The sequence below is a fragment of the Lacerta agilis genome, chromosome 6, assembly GCF_009819535.1.
Source record: "Lacerta agilis isolate rLacAgi1 chromosome 6, rLacAgi1.pri, whole genome shotgun sequence".
Taxonomy (NCBI): Eukaryota; Metazoa; Chordata; class Lepidosauria; order Squamata; family Lacertidae; genus Lacerta; species Lacerta agilis.
Window position 1 is genome coordinate 85471029 of NC_046317.1, and position 20586 is coordinate 85491614.

General features: G+C 43.7%; 1 protein-coding gene across 1 annotated transcript in view; it reads right to left on the reverse strand.

Moving 5' to 3' along the window:
- Positions 1 to 20586, reverse strand: part of LAMA5 (laminin subunit alpha 5) — a 184307-nt gene that overhangs the window by 108172 nt on the left and 55549 nt on the right. The window contains exons 3-4 of the mRNA XM_033153989.1: positions 10738 to 10855; positions 1472 to 1590 (exon numbers count right to left, since the gene is read on the reverse strand). Of these exons, the coding sequence (XP_033009880.1) occupies positions 1472 to 1590; positions 10738 to 10855 (237 nt within the window). The remainder of the gene's footprint in view (positions 1 to 1471; positions 1591 to 10737; positions 10856 to 20586) is intronic.

The following is a 20586-nucleotide window of genomic DNA, read 5'->3' on the forward strand; positions in this document are numbered from 1 at the left end:
CTCCTGCTTAAACAGAATGCTTTGCTTTGAGGACAAGCATGTCTGTGGTTGAATGAACTCTTTACACCCCACCGCAACCCTTTACAATTGCAGCAGAGTTTGTGTCCTGGAACACAGCATCTGCACAGCTGGAGGAGTTCCGCCAGCATGACTCAAGATTACAGCAGAATTTAGCAACAGGATGTGCCAGAGTTTCCCAGGCACAATATCCCATGGCCCATTATCAGTTTTGGATAACTCAAGAAACATTCAGAAAGGTAAAGTTCACTGGGCTGGACAGCTTGCTTATCTCCTAAGAGAAAGGAATATCACCACAGAGCGTATCTTCCATTTCCATGACTCTTCTGGGCAAGAATGGAATTGGACAGACGGTACAGAGTTTGGAATCCCAAGAATCCAATCTTTCATTTCTTAAAATAATTTCAACGTCTCATGGCCACAGAATATAGTTTGGAAAGGCATAGCTAATGCTTGAAGGAGACTTAGAAACAAAAGGCTTGACAGAACTTCCAGTGGCTTGTAATTTGAACAGCTCTTTATTTGAAGTGCCTTGCCTTCCCCCACCCCCCATGAAGTATCACAACAACCCTGTAAGGCAAAAGTCATTTTATTCCTACTATATAATTCCAATAGTATAGATAGGTTTGCCCAAGGGTAAAGGTAAAGGTAAAGGGAACCCTGACCATTAGGTCCAGTCGTGTCCGACTCTGGGATTGCGGCGCTCATCTCGCGTTACTGGCCGAGGGAGCCGGCGGACAGCTTCCGGGTCATGTGGCCAGCATGACTAAAGCGCTTCTGGAGAACCAGAGCAGCGCACAGAAACGCCATTTACCTTCCCACCAGAGCGGTACCTATTTATCTATTTGCACTTTGATGTGCTTTCGAACTGCTAGGTGGGCAGGAGCTGGGACCGAGCAACGGGGACTCACCCCGTCGCGGGGATTCGAACTACCGACCTTCTGGTCAGCAAGCCCTAGGCTCTGTGGTTTAACCCACAGCGCCACCTGCGTCCCTGTTTTGCCCAAGGTTACCCAGTGATAATATTCAATACAGTCTCATGCTCTCAGAAACATCAACATATGAAAACCCAGGGGTATCCTTCATACCTTATGTTAATTCAGCATTGATCATTTTAAATACAGGACTTGAACTGGGTGGTGTGGGTTTTCAGGGTGGGAGGAGAAATTCTACACAAATTTGGCTAATTTGCATCTGAAAAAACATCAGTTTGCATAGTTTCTGGTGCCATAGAGCAAATTAAGCATGCTAATTTTACTTGTATTTATTAAAGAATGCTAAAAAGTTTCAAACTTCTACGCTTGTCAAATCCACTCATAGTTACTATTGAACTTAAAAAGCAGATTTTTTATTTTATTTTATTTTTTGCAGAAAAATTAAGCACGGGGGGGGGGGGGAATCCAACCTACATCACTGCTTTGATGCACAGCCAGACAAAAAATGAAGAGTTTACCTCGCCATTCTCCAAGGGCACAATTCGGGAGTATTCAGTGGTGCAGATGGCGTCGTCGTCTTTGGTTATCCGTTCCAAAGTCCTCAGGCCAAATTTCTCTATACAATCTCTCTTGGAAGCTATTGAGCAGAGAAGTCAAGATGTGAACATTTTAGTTGTGCAAAATGAAATATTAACAATATTCTGCAATTATATTAGAACTTCCAGATATTCAAAGCACTTCACCTACTTCACTTCAATGTAATCCTCACGTCATCCCTGTAAAGCAGATCAATATTATCTTCCAATACTAATATATTTAAAAACCTTCCTTGGGGGGGTTTTAAAGCAGAGGTTGGATGGCCATCTGTCATGGATGCTTTAGCTGAGTTTCCTGCATTGCATGGGGTTGGACTAGATGACCCTCAGGGTTCCTTCCAACTCTAAGATTCTATGACTCCATGATTCTATGACTCTTGGGGTCCCTTCCAACTCTACAATTCTATGATTATATGGTTCCCGAGGCTGAGGGAGAGTGGTTTGCCTAAGGCTACCTAGTGAGTTGGTGGCAGAGGCAAATATAAAAAAGAACTCCCTGATTTCTTTGATAGGACACGACATCAGCTCTCCAGTATGAATGCCAGAAATGGGAATAAGATAGGACAAACGCAGAAAACGGACATGGAGCACCAGGGATTCACAGTGAGCTTTTTTTTTAACGTAATGTTTTGAATGGAATATCCTACAAAGTGCAATACTGGCTACTTTGGGGGAGGGTGCTTAGCATACAGAAGGTCCCAGGTTCTATCCCCAGCATCTCCAGATAGGGCTGGGAGAGAGCCACTGCAGGTCAGTGTAGACAATAATGAGCAAGGTGGACCAATGGCGTGACTCATCTTGATTCCTATGCATTTGTGAAAGAGCCATTAGCTGGCTCTCTGAAAAACATCTGAAAACCTGCAATGCTGGTGCAAAGGAACATGGACCTGTCTTCCTTATCCCTGCAGCTTTTATCAGAATGCAAGCCCCATAAAGATTTGGAGCTGGAAATCTTACTATCCCAGGCACAGGTCCCAACCCACTCCCTCAAGGCCTGTCCAGAAACAGCTGCAGAGGGAACCGAGCTTTCGATTCCTGCCAAGAATCAAGCTAAGCTAACTGGCTACGCTAAGACATGCTACAGTGCCCCTGGAACTCCCCGCCCACCTCCAAATCTTGGAACTGACACCACAGCGCTTCTCTAATAAGAGGATAGGGCATTGCTGGGTAAACAGCTCCAGAGCATTCATGAACTGGTAAGAGGAGAAGAAGAAGAAGAAGAAGAAGAAGAAGAATAAGGAGGAGGAGGAGGAGGAGGAGGAGGAGGAGGAGGAGGAGGAGTTTGGATTTGATATCGCGCTTTATCACTACCCAAGGGAGTCTCAAAGCGGCTAACATTCTCCTTTCCCTTCCTCCCCCACAACAAACACTCTGTGAGGTGAGTGAGGCTGAGAGACTTCAGAGAAGTGTGACTAGCCCAAGGTCACCCAGCAGTTGCATGTGGAGGAGCGGAGGCGCGAACCCGGTTCCCCAGATTACAAGTCTACCGCTCTTAACCACTACACCACACTGGCTCCCAAGAGAGCTAGGTATCAAATAAGTAAGAACCAAAAATAAGTAAAATGATCACCACGAAAGACAGCATTTCAGCGTGGGCTACATGAATTTAGAGGGCCTAATATAAGTAGCTGGTATAGCTTCACACAACAAAATATCCTGAATTGGCTGAAGAGAGATGTTGTGATCGCTGGCATTTCCTCAAAACCCGCAAACGAGGTTCCAACTAGGCCTGAGGGTAATTGTGTGCAGGCACATGAAAAACTGAAATAGCAAATGAGAGGGAGAAGGAATAGGGGTCATGGTGCGGATGGTTTTAACCCTTACAAACACACACAAACATTCCTGAAGAAAATCACCCTTATATATTTAAGTGCACGTTATTTGACTATACACAATTAACATCACATCTAGTTAGCGCCACAACTTTTGCTAAAGCCCAGGAGGTGTACCTCATGCTTCTGGAGAAATGTTTTGAAACTTCAGTCGCTGTGCATTTGAGAAGCACTAATGTTTGGAGAATGCAACGGCCAAGGAGGCAACGAGAGAACCAGCTGCCAGCTCTCACTGACTCACCACCATGCCAAATTCTTTCTCCTCCTCCTTGCAAGTCATGCTGGTTAAGTGTCCAGATACACCTGGCACCCGGCAGCCACATGGCACTTTTCCATGACCGACAGGTGGAATGGGGGTTTGCAGCATGCAAGGTCAGGCTCTGTTACTTTCTATAAAAGTCCCCTTTGAAATACAAACTTCTATCATGCTAAGAGGGAGGTTTGGTGGTCGGTTTCAAAGGAGACCACCCTGGGAAGAATTGCCTTGGTAGTAGAGGAAAATAAATGTGCAGGCTGGAGTAGAGGGTGGGATGTAGGAAGGACAAGTGCCTTTGACTCTTCTATTGTGGCAGAAACAGCTAGCAAATGGAATGGGAGAGTGGTGGGTGGCCAGATAAGCTTCTGTTTTTTTGGAGACTGGAAGGAAGAGGCTGGAGAGCACTCGGGCACTGATGTGTGTTCATCTATCAATTGCACAAGGAAAGTCATGGGCTGATGGGGTCTGCAGAGCCATATCCTAGAAAAAGAAGAAGAAGAAGAAGAAGAAGAGGAGGAGGAGGAGGAGGAAGAAGAATGGGTTTTGTTGTGACGGGTGGCTCTTCTTTCCAAACACACAACAAACCTTTTGGATCACCACAATATGTGAACAGAGCAAAACCATCATGATTTAAATTGCTAATCAAAAACTGCCCATTTAAAATGATCGACTTTCTCGTGTGAAATTTATTTGCAAGCTAACTGCTGGCTATGACACCCAATACTGGTTTGCAACTGAATGGAGACTTTGTACACCCTAGGAGTATAATCCAAAACTTTTGGTAACCTTTGATTTGGGTTTGTCCCTTTGCTACAGGAAATATTCCATAACTATAGAAGCACCTCTATTATGTTAGACAATTGGGAGTGTACCTCCTACCAAAAATGCATTGACTTAAGCTCTAGAAGGCTCCAAACTATACTCTGCACATGTGCAGAATGCAACGAGTGTACCTGCACAGAGACCATAGAGAAGAAACTAGAGTTAAGAAGCAGTGAACAGAAGAGGAAGGACCACCTTAGCTACCACTGATAGCCCTTGGGCATCTTTCAGCAGAAGCTTTTTTGAAACAGGAAGAAAATGAATAAATGAATAAAATGTGAGTCATTAAATAAAAATATTCCGCTACTATTTGGGAGAGGGAGACTCATTTTAAGATAAACATGCTTCTTGTTCTTCTATCCACAAAGGAAACCTAATGAGCTCACAGATACACACTGTCATAGAAATTAGGGATGGAATCACACCCAAGGGGATAATTCACCGTATAGTCTTTCCAGGCACTCCTTCACCAGGTTTTTCTGTTTAAAAGATCACAGTAAAGATCAACTCACATCTTCTACCAATTACTGTTTTGGCTCCCTGGAGGACCTGGTGCCTGACATGCTCAGAGTAGCTTGGCTGCTCTCTGCGAGCTTCATAATGATATATTTGCAGAACAAGCTGGCGCTCCTTGGTAAAGCATGTCTCAGATTCTGCTCTGGAAACCAGCAGGCAACATCAAGCTGAGAAATAAATTCTCTTGTCCAATTTCCTTAATTTCCCTTTCCCAGGGAACTGCCGGAGGAACAACAGACAGCCCTAAACGTCTGGTCGGCAATGCCAATTGTCTAGGCTGCAGGAAACAGAAACAGGCTCCTCTTCCAAAGCCAACTTGGGACCACAAACAATGAGGAAACGAGACTTCAGAAAACATTCACCTCTTCTTCCCATGTCCTATAATAAATTGATATAGCTATGGTCCTGCCAAATTGGTCTTGGCACTGCCAACTAATTAGACAAAAATGTCTGCCAAGAAGCGACACAGCTGGGCTTAGTGCCACAGAGGTCAAAGATGGGTGGGTCGCTAAACTAGTGTCCAAACAGGGCCATTTTGTGCAAATAAGAGAGATGCTGTGCTAAGTGAAAAATCTGCTTCCGAGTAAAAACAAAGACAAGGCATTGAACCATCTCACCACTCAAAGCATATGTACAAGCAGCATGCAAAACTTGTGATCAAAAGACAAAAGCAAGAAGGTGTTTGTGAAAGATACTTATGGGTTCAGAGAGGGAGGGAGCTAACCACACCAGCTTACTCTGAAAATGAGTGAGATGTTCAGAAGCACATTAGACTCCCAAAAACATTCTGAAATACAAACTTTAATATATTTGCGACATTCAGATACAATGATGGGGGAACACTAGTATTATTCTGAACTTCAGACAGCAGAGGTGAAGTCTTGTGACAAGATGTAAGAATGTTAAAACTCACACTATTAATTGTTGTTGTTGTTGTTACCACTACTACAACTACTATTGCTTATCCACATCACTTGGAAGAAGGGAGTAGAGATAAAGAGAGACTAACAGAATCACAGAGACCACCAAATCCACAAGGACCTGCAAAGTTCTTCATAACACTTGCCTTGCTGAGAATTACCCCCACCTCTGGGACAATGATGACAGGCTTGGAAGGGATCTCACACTGCATTTTTGAGAACCTCTGAAGCAATATGCAACTAAAGATATGAGTTCCCTCCATCTTCCCAAGCTTGGCCCTGAGAAGGGGAGCTGGGAATTTTCTCTCCCCTTGTGTGGAGAGAGTGTCTGGAGGCGGTTGGAGGATGGATGGCGGATAACAGATTGAGGTTGAATCCTGACAAGACAGAAGTACTGTTTTGGGGGGACAGGAGGCGGGCAGGTGTGGAAGACTCCCTGGTCCTGAATGGGATAACTGTGCCCCTGTAGGACCAGGTGCGCAGCCTGGGAGTCATTTTGGACTCACAGCTGTCCATGGAGGCGCAGGTTAATTCTGTGTCCAGGGCAGCTGTCTACCAGCTCCATCTGGTACGGAGGCTGAGACCCTACCTGCCTGCGGACTGTCTCGCCAGAGTGGTGCATGCTCTGGTTATCTCCCACTTGGACTACTGCAATGTGCTCTACATGGGGCTACCTTTGAAGGTGACCCAGAAACTGCAACTAGTCCAGAATGCGGCAGCTAGACTGGTGACTGGGAGCGGCCACCGAGACCACATACCACCGGTCTTGAAAGATCTACATTGGCTCCCAGTACATTTCCGAGCACAATTCAAAGTGTTGGTGCTGACCTTTAAAGCCCTAAACGGCCTCGGTCCAGCATATCTGAAGGAGCGTCTGCACCCCCATCCATCTACCCGGACACTGAGGTCCAGTGCCGAGGGCCTTCTGGCGGTTCCCTCATTACGAGAAGCCAAGCTACAGGGAACCAGACAGAGGGCCTTCTCAGTAGTAGCCCCCGCCATGTGGAATGCCCTCCCACCAGATGTCAAAGAGAACAACAACTACCAGACTTTTAGAAGACATCTTAAGGCAGCCCTGTTTAGGGAAGCTTTTAATATCTGATGAATTATTGTATTTTAATATTGTGTTGGAAGCCACCCAGAGTGGCTGGGGAGGCCCAGCCAGATGGGCGGGGTATAAATAAATAAATAAAATTATTATTATTATTATTATGCTGCTCTTTGGAGGTTTTCCACACACCTCTGAAGGTCAGAGAGAAGTTCTTGACCCTCCCCTGATTTGGTGGGAGGGCAGAGTCGTGGCAACCACAAATTTGGGCTCATGACCAAGGCTAGCCGAAGTTTGAGTATCCCCGCTTATTCCCCCAGATGCTCAATGATTGAAGATGACTCTTTCTGCATATGGAACAATGGCACTTCCTAATTGTGACCGCTTTCAGAAACAACTGGTGGGGGTTGTTCCTGTCAGGATATGCCCCCAAGCTTTCACAGTGTTTCTGGCTGAAATGTTAGCTTTCCAATAAATGCTAGGAATGATGGATGAGGAAAGTAAAAGACAGGAAGAAGGCAACACCACAATGAGAGACCACAGAAAGATACACAGAAACCTCCTTGCGGGTTGCTCTAATCTTTAACTGCAAAGATTTAGGAAAGACAAGGCAAATGTCTGGGTGCTTATCATGTCAGGACCAACCTATAAAGTAACTTCCTTAAGCAAATATATAAAACTCTTTACATCCAGGATACAACAACACAGATAAAATGAGTGAGCAATGAAAAACAATTTCCTCATGAGCTCTTCACTATACATATCAGGACCCCTCTCTCTGTTATCAGAACTCAATATAGGTGCAGGACCTGGAATATTTTGGCTTGTGTTTCTACACTTGCAATACCACCATTAGCCCATGCCTTTTCCTGACAACTCCACAAACCAGAATACATTGATAAGAAATGGTTATTTTAGTATGGCAACACCTACACTTTGGAATACCCTGGCTGCTGACATCAGGTAGAGAGATACCTTCCCTGTACTCTTTTCAGCACCTGCTTAAAAACCTGTTGTTTGGACAAGCCTCCCCAATATCTAGAATGCTGGTGTGTGTTTTAATATTACTTTAGTTTATTTCTCATTTTAATTTTTTTGAACATTTCATATTGCAGCTATTAACTGTTTCACCTGCAATAATTTTATTCATTTATTCTTCTTGAAGTTTAGGTTTTTTTTTAACCATCAAGCAGTGTATTCAAACAAGCAAACAAACCCCCTTTTTCTTAGCTGCAGGGAAAGATCCATTTCCCTCATTCCAGAAAGGATGCAATATTGCAGATATTATCGACCTCAGTCATTCCGAGTCTCCTCGTTAAAAATAAAGTAAAATAAAAAAACACTTGAGACTCAAAACATAACTGATCTTTTCAATCATTGTACCTTTTTTGAGTAGTCAGCAGTGGTGAAAAACACATTCTTCACTAGGAACCCAACTATCCCATCACAATACATTTCCAAAAACATACGGCATGCTAAGTGTAGAGTGTGTGCTGGAGCAGGATAACACAAGTCAAGAACAAGTTTCAAATATGCTTGCCTTATTTTCAACTGGTCCCTGTAGGTGAGGATTTAACAGCTGTTTGATCAACATGTTCACCTGCTTATTGCTGCAAGACCTTCTTCCCTCTTGAACTGCCAGAACAGGTCCAGATGGTACTTATAGGGCTTTATATTTCCTCTCTATATATTTTTTTCAGGCTAGCTGCCTCTGCTTTTAACAGCTGCATAATTCAAGAAATTCAACAAGTAACTTTCCCTCCACTGTTCCTGTTTCTGCAGGCCACAAAATACTCCATCTGCTGCATTTTTGTTTGTCATACAGTTGTTACAAGCACAAGAGTCATCCCAGAAAAATGTCAGCAATCCTACCAATGCCTTTGGGAATCCTGGCCCTATGGCTGCTCAGGAAGAGGCTTTGCAGGTCTGATCCAGCCTGAACCCTTCCATCAACTACCAGTCACATTATCTTAAGGAAATGAAACAATCAGCAGTTCACTGTACAAGAGGGTAGTTTGGGTTGGTAACCATGCCTCCTGACCCAACCGAAATCCACTTTGAGAGGGATAGGTGAGGAATCTGTTCCAGGAAAGCCTATCACACACTGAAACCCATGTACCCCAAGTCAGAAGCAGCTATTTTAGGGGTCTTGCACCTTCTGCGCAACAGTTAAGGGAGGAACTTGAAGCAACTTGTCATGTCACAGTTCTGCTGTGTTGATTTGGAAAATAACACCTGCCAAAGTTCCTTCATCTATGCACCTTTTAAAGATGCTAGAGAGCGTTAATGCAGAAAATCTGGCTGATTCTACAGTAGGGGATTTTGTATGATGCAAAGGCATTCTGGTTGGGATACAGACATAAGAAGAGCCCTGGTTGCTCAGAATAAAGGTTCATCCAGACCTGCTTCCTATAGTAGCCAACCAGAAGCCTCTGGGAAGTCCACAAGAAAGGACTGGAAGCACTACCTTCCCGTGTTGTAGTTCTCCATCAACTGGTATTCGGTTGAACCTGCAGATTCTATATACCACTGTTACGGAAATTACAGGAGGGGTCACCTAAGCAAAGTCTCCTCCCGAGTAAAGTCATTGGGGTACGAAGTGCTGCCCTTAAGGGAACCCATCTCTCTGCCATGATCCAGTAGGCGAGAGACTACGTACACAGGGAAATGCCTCAGCAGGTAATCTCTGGGTGCTTCAGGAAGCCACTGGGCTAATATCCCTCAACTGGAATCCCATTGTTCTCTCCCAGATAAGTGCTCAAGGTATCCTTGCCAATACTTAACACCCATTCACATTTGCTCAGGGCTATCTCCCTGATATTGCTCCATTTTCCCCATATGTTCATCTTCTTTTTCCTATATGTTAATCATGTATAACCCTCCCCTTTCGTGATGTAGTGATGATGTTTTAGTGATGTAGTAATGATGTTTCCGAACTGTATTCTGGGATATGATAGGAGTTTTTAAAAGTTCTTGTCCGCTGCTCTCGGTGTGCAGTTTTGCTGTAACCTATTGCGCAATAATAAACCCTGTTTTGTCCTTTCCTCCAGTGGCTGGACTTCTTTTATTTAACTCTGCAGAAACCAGTGGGCTTATTCCCAAGGGCCAGGTGCCTGGGCAGTTCCACACCTGGGATTTTCCATTACAACCACTATGACAAATAAGTAAGCAAAGGGGAGAAATAATACAGAGATTTACCTAAGTCCTGAAATGCTGGCTGTTTTTTGCTCCAGAGCCACTGGAATAAGTCAGAGGTGGGAAACTTTTTTTTGCTCCACAGCCCAGGTCCTTACTAGGATCAGTCTCGTCGGCCAAATGTGACAGGTGGGTGGGGTTGCCCACCAGTATATCACAATGGTGGCAGGTGCAAGTTGCTGCTAAACCAAAGGTTTTCCCTTCAGTTTAAGCAGGGCTTTCAATGAAAACTCCATCAAAAGCCTTTGTTATAGCAAGGGATTCCAATGAAAAAGGGAATCAGGAAGAGGTTTTGTGGAATCCTGTCAAACTGAGCCCAATAGCTCATGAGCAGGGGTTAAATCCTGCTCAGTTTGGCTGCACACCCTTGTTCCCTCCTGGGAACTGGAACACTCAGCCAACATAGAACTTAGCCCACCCCCCTGCTGTCCATCAGATGACATCATAAGAGACATCAGCTGATGGGCAAGGTGGGTGCCGTTGGGGAAAATGGTCTTTCGGGCCAACCTGGATCCCTGGCAGGCCAAGACTGGAGGTTCCCTTCCCCTGGTGAACGTGGCTCCACTGCCACACCCCTTCCACTTTTCTCTGATACTCACAGGCAAAGTACTGCCAAGGTTCATATGTAAGTCCAAAATCCGTTGACCGCTCAAGCACCCACAGGTCTGGGCGAGGGGAATTTGCAAACTTGATCAGAACGTAGGCCACATGGAAGAGCTGTGAGAGAAAGAGGAAACAGGGGTGAATTTCAGCCTGAGCTAAAAAGCAAAATCCACTCTTCATTGTGTTACAGACACACAGAGCAGCACTTTGAATATATGATGAAGACACTTTTGCCAAGCTTTTATTTCAATGTTAATCATGAATCAAAGCCAGCTTGTGAGTATCACTGCTTTATCCCTCCCATGTGTTGTTTCTCAGACATTTTGCAAGATATGTTTGCATTTTCATTACAAAAAATGCAGGGAGAATAATTGAAATATGGATCCAGAAACTCTGGGACTCATGGTGAAGAGCCTTCTATAATGTCTACTCGTGAGTAATTTCCATTCAGCAAAGTTCCTCTTTAATGCTACTTGAAAGTCTTTGGTTGCAGGTTTAACCTCTGTTTGTTTCCTGTAGATATGGGCTGGTGAATTAGTAATAGACTGATTTGCCCCTGAATGTTCATTCTAAGACTGCCCTGGTGCCAGTTTCACTTCCTGCAGAGGGAAAAAGACCGAGCCCTTAATTGCTAATTAACTCTTGTTTTTCTCTTATATTTTTCCAAAAAGAACAACAACAAAAGAACAGATAATTAATTAATGCCGCCCCTCTCCCCCAAAGGAACTGATGCTTGGTCAATTTGGGGAAGCTATTAATCAGCAATCAACAGGAAAAAAATAGAGCGGTTCCATTCAGGAGCCCTGAAAAGTTTAACAAGCTTACAAGATAGTGTCTTAACAGTACCGCCCCCAAAAAAGGGGGGGGGTCACAAATCAAACTTGAAAAAACACAGCAGAGTTACTCAAAACGCTGTGGACCGCCAAGGTGAGGGCAATTTCCTACACAGCTAGATTTGCATGCTAAGGGGGTAAAGGCAGAGGGCTCATTTATGAACCACAACAAGCCAAGCATAAAAAGAATCAAAATTTTCTGTAATCTCATCTAGAACCTTGAACAATTCTAGAAACCGCTTCCTCTTCTTCTGGAGACTTGTACATCAGCTTATCAATTTGTAGTAGGGTTTACTACAAACATTTGCTCGTTGACTCCTGCTCTTGAAATAAACCACTCCCTGGTGCAGTTACTTCTGCATTTGCCAGGCCAGACAGATGGAGAGGAAAGAGTGTACACTATAAAACACACACCCAGCCAGTTCTATAGGCAAGGGCAACAAGTAGCGTCTGATAAGGGCTTCTTAGCATTCACTTTGAGCTGCTCCCAATTAGTTCGAATGCTGATTTATGCAACCACGTCCTTGCCAAGACTGAAATAAATGTACAGCTTTAAAATGTCAGCACTAGGAAAAAACAAACTCAGCAACAGAAGTTCCCTTCACAAGCTGGCAGTGGCTCTCTCCAAAAATCTTCACTTTATCATCCTGTCAAAAACTGATAGTTAAAAGGCGGGGTGGGTGGGGAGGGAAGCTTCTTTTACTGGTAAGAGCGCTTCAAGATCAACACACAGAGGAAATATAATGCTTACAACAGCGTGTGCTTTCGAGTCCAACACAGTGAACTAAATTGTGCAGGACACACACAGTGGGAAGCAAATGCTTTGAAGTGTCATTCAAGCCTATGGACCTTGAGCCCAAAACAGAACAAAGTCCCAGTTATAGAGGACAATCAAGACCAGTATCTGACAGGATGAGCAACTTAGGATCTGGCAGATCTCCACATAGGTTCCCCACCCCGGTTCAGCCAGAGATATGCTGGGGTATAAACCCCGTCCTGACTCAGCTCAACCGTAGCCAACGCCAATGGAAGCAAGGAGCTTCTGGCCGTGTGGGCAGTGGCTGGACAGGGAAGAAGAGGACTTATTCTAGATCCTCCTAACTCCATGACATGGGCACCTGATGGAATTTACACGAGCAAAAAGGGCGATGTGTGTCAAGCTCTATTTTAAATGCTTGTTTTTCCTCTTTCAACTTCATTCCTGAATGGGATCTGGCATAAACTACACTGGCTTCCCATAGTGAGAACTCCTCCCATAGGGTTGTAGCTAATGCCAGTCCTACTTAAGAGTAGACCGTTTAAAATTAATGCACCTTACTACCAGTAACTTAGCTAATCGGTCTACTCTGACTGGAACAGTATCCAGCTGAGGTCTTTCAGCCAGCACAAAGATTTCTGCTTGCAGAATGGAACTCTCCTGTCCTCTCCCGACATGTACCCTGTGCCTCCCCAAATCAGTTCTGGAGGGATGGAGAAACCCAAAAGCAATTTGGGGAGCTCAAGCAAAAATCATTGAACTGACAGAACATGCTAGTTGGCTGCGAATTTGATATTTGTTCCCAAATGAAACTACACAGAATTTCAGACAACAACTGGACTTGCCACACTAAACTATTATCCTAGTTGTGATGGTCATTCCCCAGCCCAGAGTAACCCATACAAAAACTGATATCCTCTAGAACAGGGTAGTCCAACACACTGCCCAAAGGCAACAATTGATGCCCCCCCCCCCCCGCTCTTGAATTGGCTTCCCAAAGCCGTGTAAGCAGGGTGGATAAAAATCAATGTTTGTTTTTAAAAAAATTAATAGATTTTTAAATTTTAAATTGGATTTTTAAAATAAAATGATTTTGGAGGAGGAATAAAGATAGTTTTCTATTTAAGTTACATTATAGTCATCAGGAAATAAGGATTTGTTTTAAGTTTTTCATGTGTGCTAAAACTAAGTCTGTTTGTTTTTTTAAAAAAACTGTTTAACTACATCAGTTAACAAACATGAATACATATGCAATAATGTTATTGTGTTAGTTAAATAAATTGTTTAAATTCTTATTAAGGCAATGAATATTTTTCTCCTTCTGATAAAGTACAGCAGAAAAGTTGTCCAAATATAAACTGTTAACTTATTAAACCTCACAATGATTTCATAATTATCTATAACAGTATAACCAAATCAGTAATTTTTGATAGAACTGTAAAAACTACTCTGAAAAATTATTATTCCAAAAATGAAACCTTCATCTGGTTGTAAATATTAAGATTATACCAGCAAGAATGAATCTTTCTGTAAAAAAATAATGATTTAAATCAAGTCTTACTGACTAGTGATTTAAATCAAGTCTTGCGTGTAAGCAAGGCACTGGGTTTTGAAAAGGACACGCGAGTCCGCCCATCTCCTTCTCCAAGCCTAGTTAGTGGTTTCCCGGCTTTGGGAGGGGAGTACGGCATCTCTAGGACCCTTCCAGAGTCTTGCACCTCCTTCCCAGAGTCCTGTGCCTTGCCTACCTGACTTTGGGAAGGCAGCACAAGGGCTGGGTGGGGGCATCAAATTTAGGGCTTGCACACACAACAAGGCAGCGCGGCAGCCTGCGGGTTCCCTTTCGAACTACGCTTGCAGCCCACTTGGTCTGAGAGGCTGGACCGCCCTGCTCTAGAGAGGGACACAAAACAGGAACCCATGTCCCCCCCCCCTCAAAGCTTTAACATTCCTACAATGGGTCAAGCATCAAGAGGAAAAGCAAATTTGAGGCTTCCAATCGCTGCTTGGTTTTTTTCAGAACATCACAGAAGCAATACTTCATCCTTGCTTTTACTCACAGGACTGCTGCAAAGCCCATCATGTCATGAATGCAAACAGATGCCAAGAGTCCTAATTAGTCTCATCTACCTACTCATTAAGCTGAACTGCCCAGGCCAGATTCTATAGTCAGCTGCTTTCCTTGAGGACTCAGTTCTCACTGGTTTACAACTGTTCTTTTGGCAACGAAATCATGGGCTAAATACCAGCCCACTAAGTTATGCATTCTCCTGCTTTGTAAACTCTTGCCTGGAATGGCTTCACTCTTTGGGGAATAACTTAACATCCCTGCCAGAGCTTTGTATGGCTTCTGGCATGATGGGATTCGCTATTCCTTTTTCAGTTTCCCACAAAATCCACTGGCCGAGAGGAAAATGACACGCAACTTGGCACTCTTTTAAAATCTGAGACTTTGTACAGGGTGGTCTCTTTCGGGTGACAATTACATGGCAAGTCTGTGTCAAAAGACAAAGGCACTTTCTCAAGATCTTTTCATACAGATTAGACACCCCTTAACATGCTTCAACCAACTATGCTTTAGTTCATAACAATCAAAAGAGATTAAAGGTTTGCTTTGCAATTCTGATTAGCGCTGCAGTAACAGCCCAGAACATAAGCAGAATGCTCGCTGCAATTTTCTGGTAACATAACAACCATTAAAACAATTATGTGTGGGCAAACATTATACAGGGTTGTGACAATACTTCCATAAACATGTAGTGAAATGTAAAATAATCCACCCTGTTACAACCCTGGTTGTATTTGGACGCCATGAGGTGGGACACATGGGATGGTATCTAACACTGGGGAGTCATCATCAGAATTATTTTTTTTGGCAATCCCACAGTTTGAACTGGAGATCCACTGGAGCAGATTTGGGAGAGTCGCGGGAGGAAGGGAGGAACTGGCAAAATGTGCCCCCTCCTCCATTCTGCTGACAGATTCCTTCCATCAGCAGACAGTCACCATTGGAAGATGCCCAGTGTTGATTGGAATAAGTGGAAATTTCAGGAGAAATATATGCAAAGCTTATATTTCTATCAGTTCTAAATTTAATTTAGTTCCCTTAGGACACAAAATGAATTTTGTATGAATTAGCTGCCACACAAACTAGTAGAAATTTGTGTGGCAGCTAATTTATACACAATTCCTTTTGTGTCATAAGAAAGGACTATATTTTCCTGTATTTCCTATATTTTATTCAATTTAGAAGTATAAAATGTTTATCTCTTGCCTTCCCCAACCTGGTGCCCTCCAGATATTGTTGGACTACAACTTCCAGAATCCCTGCACATTGGCCACGTTATCTGGGGCTGGTGGGCTGACGCTAGCTTGGGAAAGGAAGGTGGGATTTGAGTTGCACATATGTTAAGCGAACACATAATATATCCCCCTGTCAGGTTTCCTGGTCCATCTTTAAATACCCTTCTGACTATTTTTCTCAAGGGGATCAATGCAAGCATTATCAAGCAGCTAACAATGTATCTGAGTGTTGCCATACTTGGCATGGTTGACAACATAACAATCAGTTTCACAGAGGTTGTGATTTTGTATACTTTGCATTGTAGAATCATAGAATCATAGAGTTGGAAGAGACCACAAGGGCCATCCAGTCCAACCCCCTGTCAAGCAGGAAATACCATCAAAGCATTCCTGACAGATGGCTGTCAAGCCTCTGCTTAAAGACCTCCAAAGAAGGAGACTCCACCACACTCCTTGGCAGCAAATTCCACTGTCGGACAGTGGAATTGTGCTTTATATGATAATAAACTTATGAATGACTGAACACACATGCCTATAGTGTACAGGGATTGTAATCGCCTGATACTGTACATCATCTTGCAGAGCTAGTTTTAAAAAACAACAGCCATCTGAAACAGCAAAGTGCAGGTAAAACATTGTTTTTGAAACATTTACTTTAAAAGCATTGCAATCTTTTTTCTAGTAGAGAAGAGCACAGCTCATATGAAAGTTCTCTCCCCAGCCCCAGATTTCCATTTTTTTCCACTGGGAGAAGAGGCTAAATTGGGGAGGAGGGTAGTGGTGGAGAGGATTCCCAAACTTTTTCTTGCCTTCACATTTCTACTGCCCAGTGGAAATTATTTCTTGGTCAAGATTTATTAGCACATGAAGCACTAACTATTCCTATTTCTGGCTGACTGTACAACATGACAAGGGGATTTCATGCTTTTATCTTCAAATTTGTACCGAGCCAGACCATCTAGCTCAGTACTGTCTACACTGACTAGCAGCGGCTTTCCAAGATTTTGGACAAGGAGTCTCCAAGCCCCACCTGGAGATGCTGGGGATCGAAACCAGAGACCTTCTGCATGCAAAGCAGATGTTCTACCACTGAGCTATGGGGTCTTCCCTGTGCAGGTTCCGAGGAACTAAACTACTTTCCAAACTGATGATTCTGTGGGGGGGGGGGGGGGTTTGGCTGGCGGTCATTTCCCCCTGTTCAGTCAAGGACCACAACTTCATGGGGTGTGGATGTTTTGCATGGAGACATTCCTAGGTTCGCTCCCTGGCATCTAAAAGGACTGGGAAGCTAGTAATGGGAAAGACCCCTGTTTTAGACTTGCTGCCAATCAGGGAAGAAAATACTGGGTTATACTGGCTCCCAGTATGTTTTGGAGCACAATTCAAAGTGTTGGTGCTGACCTTTAAAGACCTAAACGGCCTCGGTCCAGTATACCTGAAGGAGCGTCTCCACCCCCATCGTTCACCCCAGACACTGAGGTCCAGTGCCGAGGGCCTTCTGGCGGTTCCCTCGCTGCAAGAAGCCAAGTTACAGGGAACTAGGTAAAGGGCCTTCTCAGTAGTGGTACCCGCCCTGTGGAACGCCCTCCCACCAGATGTCAAAGAGAAAAACAACTACCAGACTTTTAGAAGACATTTGAAGGCAGCCCTGTTTAGCATAGCTTTTAATGTTTAATAGATTATTGTATTTTAACATTCTGTTGGAAGCTGCCCAGAGTGGCTGGGGAAACCCAGCCAGATGGGCAGGGTATAAATAATAAATTATGATTATGATTATGATTATGAACTAATGGTCTGATTCAGTAAGGACCATACCTATTTCCTCTTCCTTACCACCCTCACGCAAACACGTTCCTTGTCCTGCTCTGTCCTCAAATGTGCAGATCGCAAAATATATATATATACAAATCTTTTATTATCTGCACTTGGCTGTATCCCATGGTATTAAGCAAAGAAGGGAGATGGAGAACTGTTTTTACACGGAATGAACTCTCTATTTCCTTCACATCCTGCAGAACTCACAGAGCAGGGGAAGGGCATATAAAGCCAGGATGCTTGTTATCAAGTGAGCTTATGTTGAGAAAATTCACAGGGTTCCGAGGACTAAAAATAAGAGGGAACTGGCAAGAAATGCAGACTCTTGCATGCCAAATTTAGCCTATTTCTGCTTTTCTGGCCAACCTCTAATATTGCAAGAAATAAGCCTGCATTTTGCTCCCCCTCCAAACACACACGCACAGAGAGAAACTTTATTTAGCTCATATTTTCCTCAATCTCTCTGGAGACTCAAGCGAACATTTTCTCAACAGAGAGAAAGAGAGGATAGCTGATTGCCCATGCAGAATTAATTGGCATGGCTGCAACATGGTGATAATAATGTTACCCTAATTACAGAGCTGTTGTCAGGCATACCATAGTTTATAGGTGCTGTTTTTACAGTAATAATAGCAATCTTTATTATTATTGCTATTATTATAAATTGTCGAAGCCAGTTAAGCAGGAGGAGACTTGAATAAATCTCTAAACTTCTATATATGGCAAAGAGGGGGGGGGAAAGCATATATATGACAGCAGGGCGTAAGCTACGTCATACAATCTGCATTCTGCGCTTTTGGCCGTGCCAATCATAGTCACAGGCAGGATGCTTCCGAGTATCAGTTGCTGGAAACTGCAGGCAGGGAGAGTGCTCTTGTGCTCAAGTCCTGCTTGCGAGTTTCCCATGGGCATCTGGCTGGGCACTGTGAGAACAGAATGCTGGACCAGTTGGGCCATTGGCCTGATCCAGCAAGTTCTTGTGTATTTGCATGTATTACAATGGCAGCTCACTCTATTTATTTTTAATATTATCATATTTATAGCCTGCCCGTCAACATGAAATAATAATAATAGTCCCCTGGGACAAGTCCAGTCCATGCACTTATATAGTTCTATACAAAGGATGGAGTCCATTTGTATCTGTTTATATATGTTTCTAAAATTAATAATAATAATAATAATTATAATTATAATTATAATTATAATAGCAATCGTTGCTCTGGTTCGCCAGAAGCGGCTTAGACATGCTGTCCAAATGACCCGGAAGCTGTACGCCAGCTCCCTCGGCCAATAAAGCGAGATGAGCGCCGCAACCCCAGTCGTCTGTGACTGGACCTAATGGTCAGGGGTCCCTTTACTTTTACCTTTATATATATTGCTGCTGGTGGCAACTGGTGATTTATTGTTGTTGTTGTTCAGTCATTCAGTCATGTCCGACTCTTTGTGATCCCATGGACCAGAGCACGCCAGGCACCCCTATCCTCCACTGCCTCCCACAGTTTGGCCAAACTCATGTTAGTCGCTTCGAGAACACTGTCCAACCATCTCATCCTCTGTCGTCCCCTTCTCCTTGTGCCCTCCATCTTTCCCAACATCAGGGTCTTTTCCAGGGAGTCTTCTCTTCTCATGAGGTGGCCAAAGTACTGGAGCCTCAACTTCAGGATCTGTCCTTCCAGTGAGCACTCAGGGCTGATTTCTTTAAGGATGGATAAGTTTGATTTATATTTCCTTTCAAACAGTAAAACACTTACGCAGGTGTCCATCAGTCAAGGATTTTGTCATTTCTTTTGTTCAGCAGTAGTTTTGTTACTCCTATATCCATTTCTTGACTGTGCACTCTTCCAGAAAAATATAAACACCCTTATTTACGCAGAAACCTTATTAATCCACATAGAGTTCCTGTTTCTTTCTCATGATTGTGCTGAGAGATCACATGCTCTCCAGGTGTGTGCTGTCTGGAGACGATGAGAGCTGCAATGCAAAACTTTTTTGGGGTGGGGCACCTGGTTAGAGAAGGTTGTGGTAGCTCATCTCAGCGTCTCCGAACTTCTCCACTTCTGTCTTGCTTTTAGTAGTTTTCCTTTTACTTCACTTGTCCATCAGTTAACAGATGGAATATAAGCCTCAACAGTTTCCCCAGTAAACACTGTATTTAGAGACTGCAGCATGGGTACGGTTAAGGCAATATATAACACCCCCCCTCCCAAAAAAACCAGACTGTGAGGCAGTTCACTAAAGGCCAGTTTATAAGAATTAAAACATTTTAACTTTCTTCCCTGTTCAGTAAGATTTATGGTCCCTGCATAATTGAACTTTTGAAAAGCACATAAAGATCCATTCTGAATACTAAGTTTTGTTGCAAAAGCAATCGACATGTGTGAGAGCACACACAATACCCTCCTAGGTGCCTCGTTCCCACCAGCCTCATCACACACCCACACTGTATGTGTGTGTGTGTGTGTGTGTGTGTAGATATCCAGACCTACATTCCTGAGAAGGTGAACTTGCTCTTATCTTTCTACAGTAGGTTAATTATGGAGGAATCCAGCTGGAAAGGAATACAAATCAAGCCTCTCCCTTTTTCATTTCCACAAGGGATCCTCTCTGTACTATATATTACTGCTGCAACTTTAGGGGGAGAGCAACAACAAGACACGATGTTAAAGCCGCCTTCTTCTTCTTCTTCTTCTTCTTCTTCTTCTTCTGCGATCACTTGTAGCTGAGTAAGATTGTCTTCCATAAACACGGTTTTAACAATCAGTCAGTAAGTGACTGTGGAGGCCAATTCTGGACCCACACTTCCTTCCACAGTGGGGACATTGGTTTCCGGGCGGGAGTTGATTGTGGTGAGGGTTTGCCAAGCGTGCCTTCCTCTTAGCATGTGTTTCTCCCTTGAGTTCTGAGTTCGAGTGTCTTCAAAGCCCATGACACCTTTGGCAAAGGCTGTTCTCCAGCTGGAGCACTCGCAGGCCAGTGTTTCCCAGTTGTCAGTGTTTATACTACATTTTTTTAGATTTGCCTTGAGACAGTCCTTAAACCTCTTTTGTTGACCACCAGCATTACGCTTTCCATTCAGGTGCATTTTGCATTTGGTAATCAGTACAACAATATACTTAGTCTCAATTTTGAACAGTCCT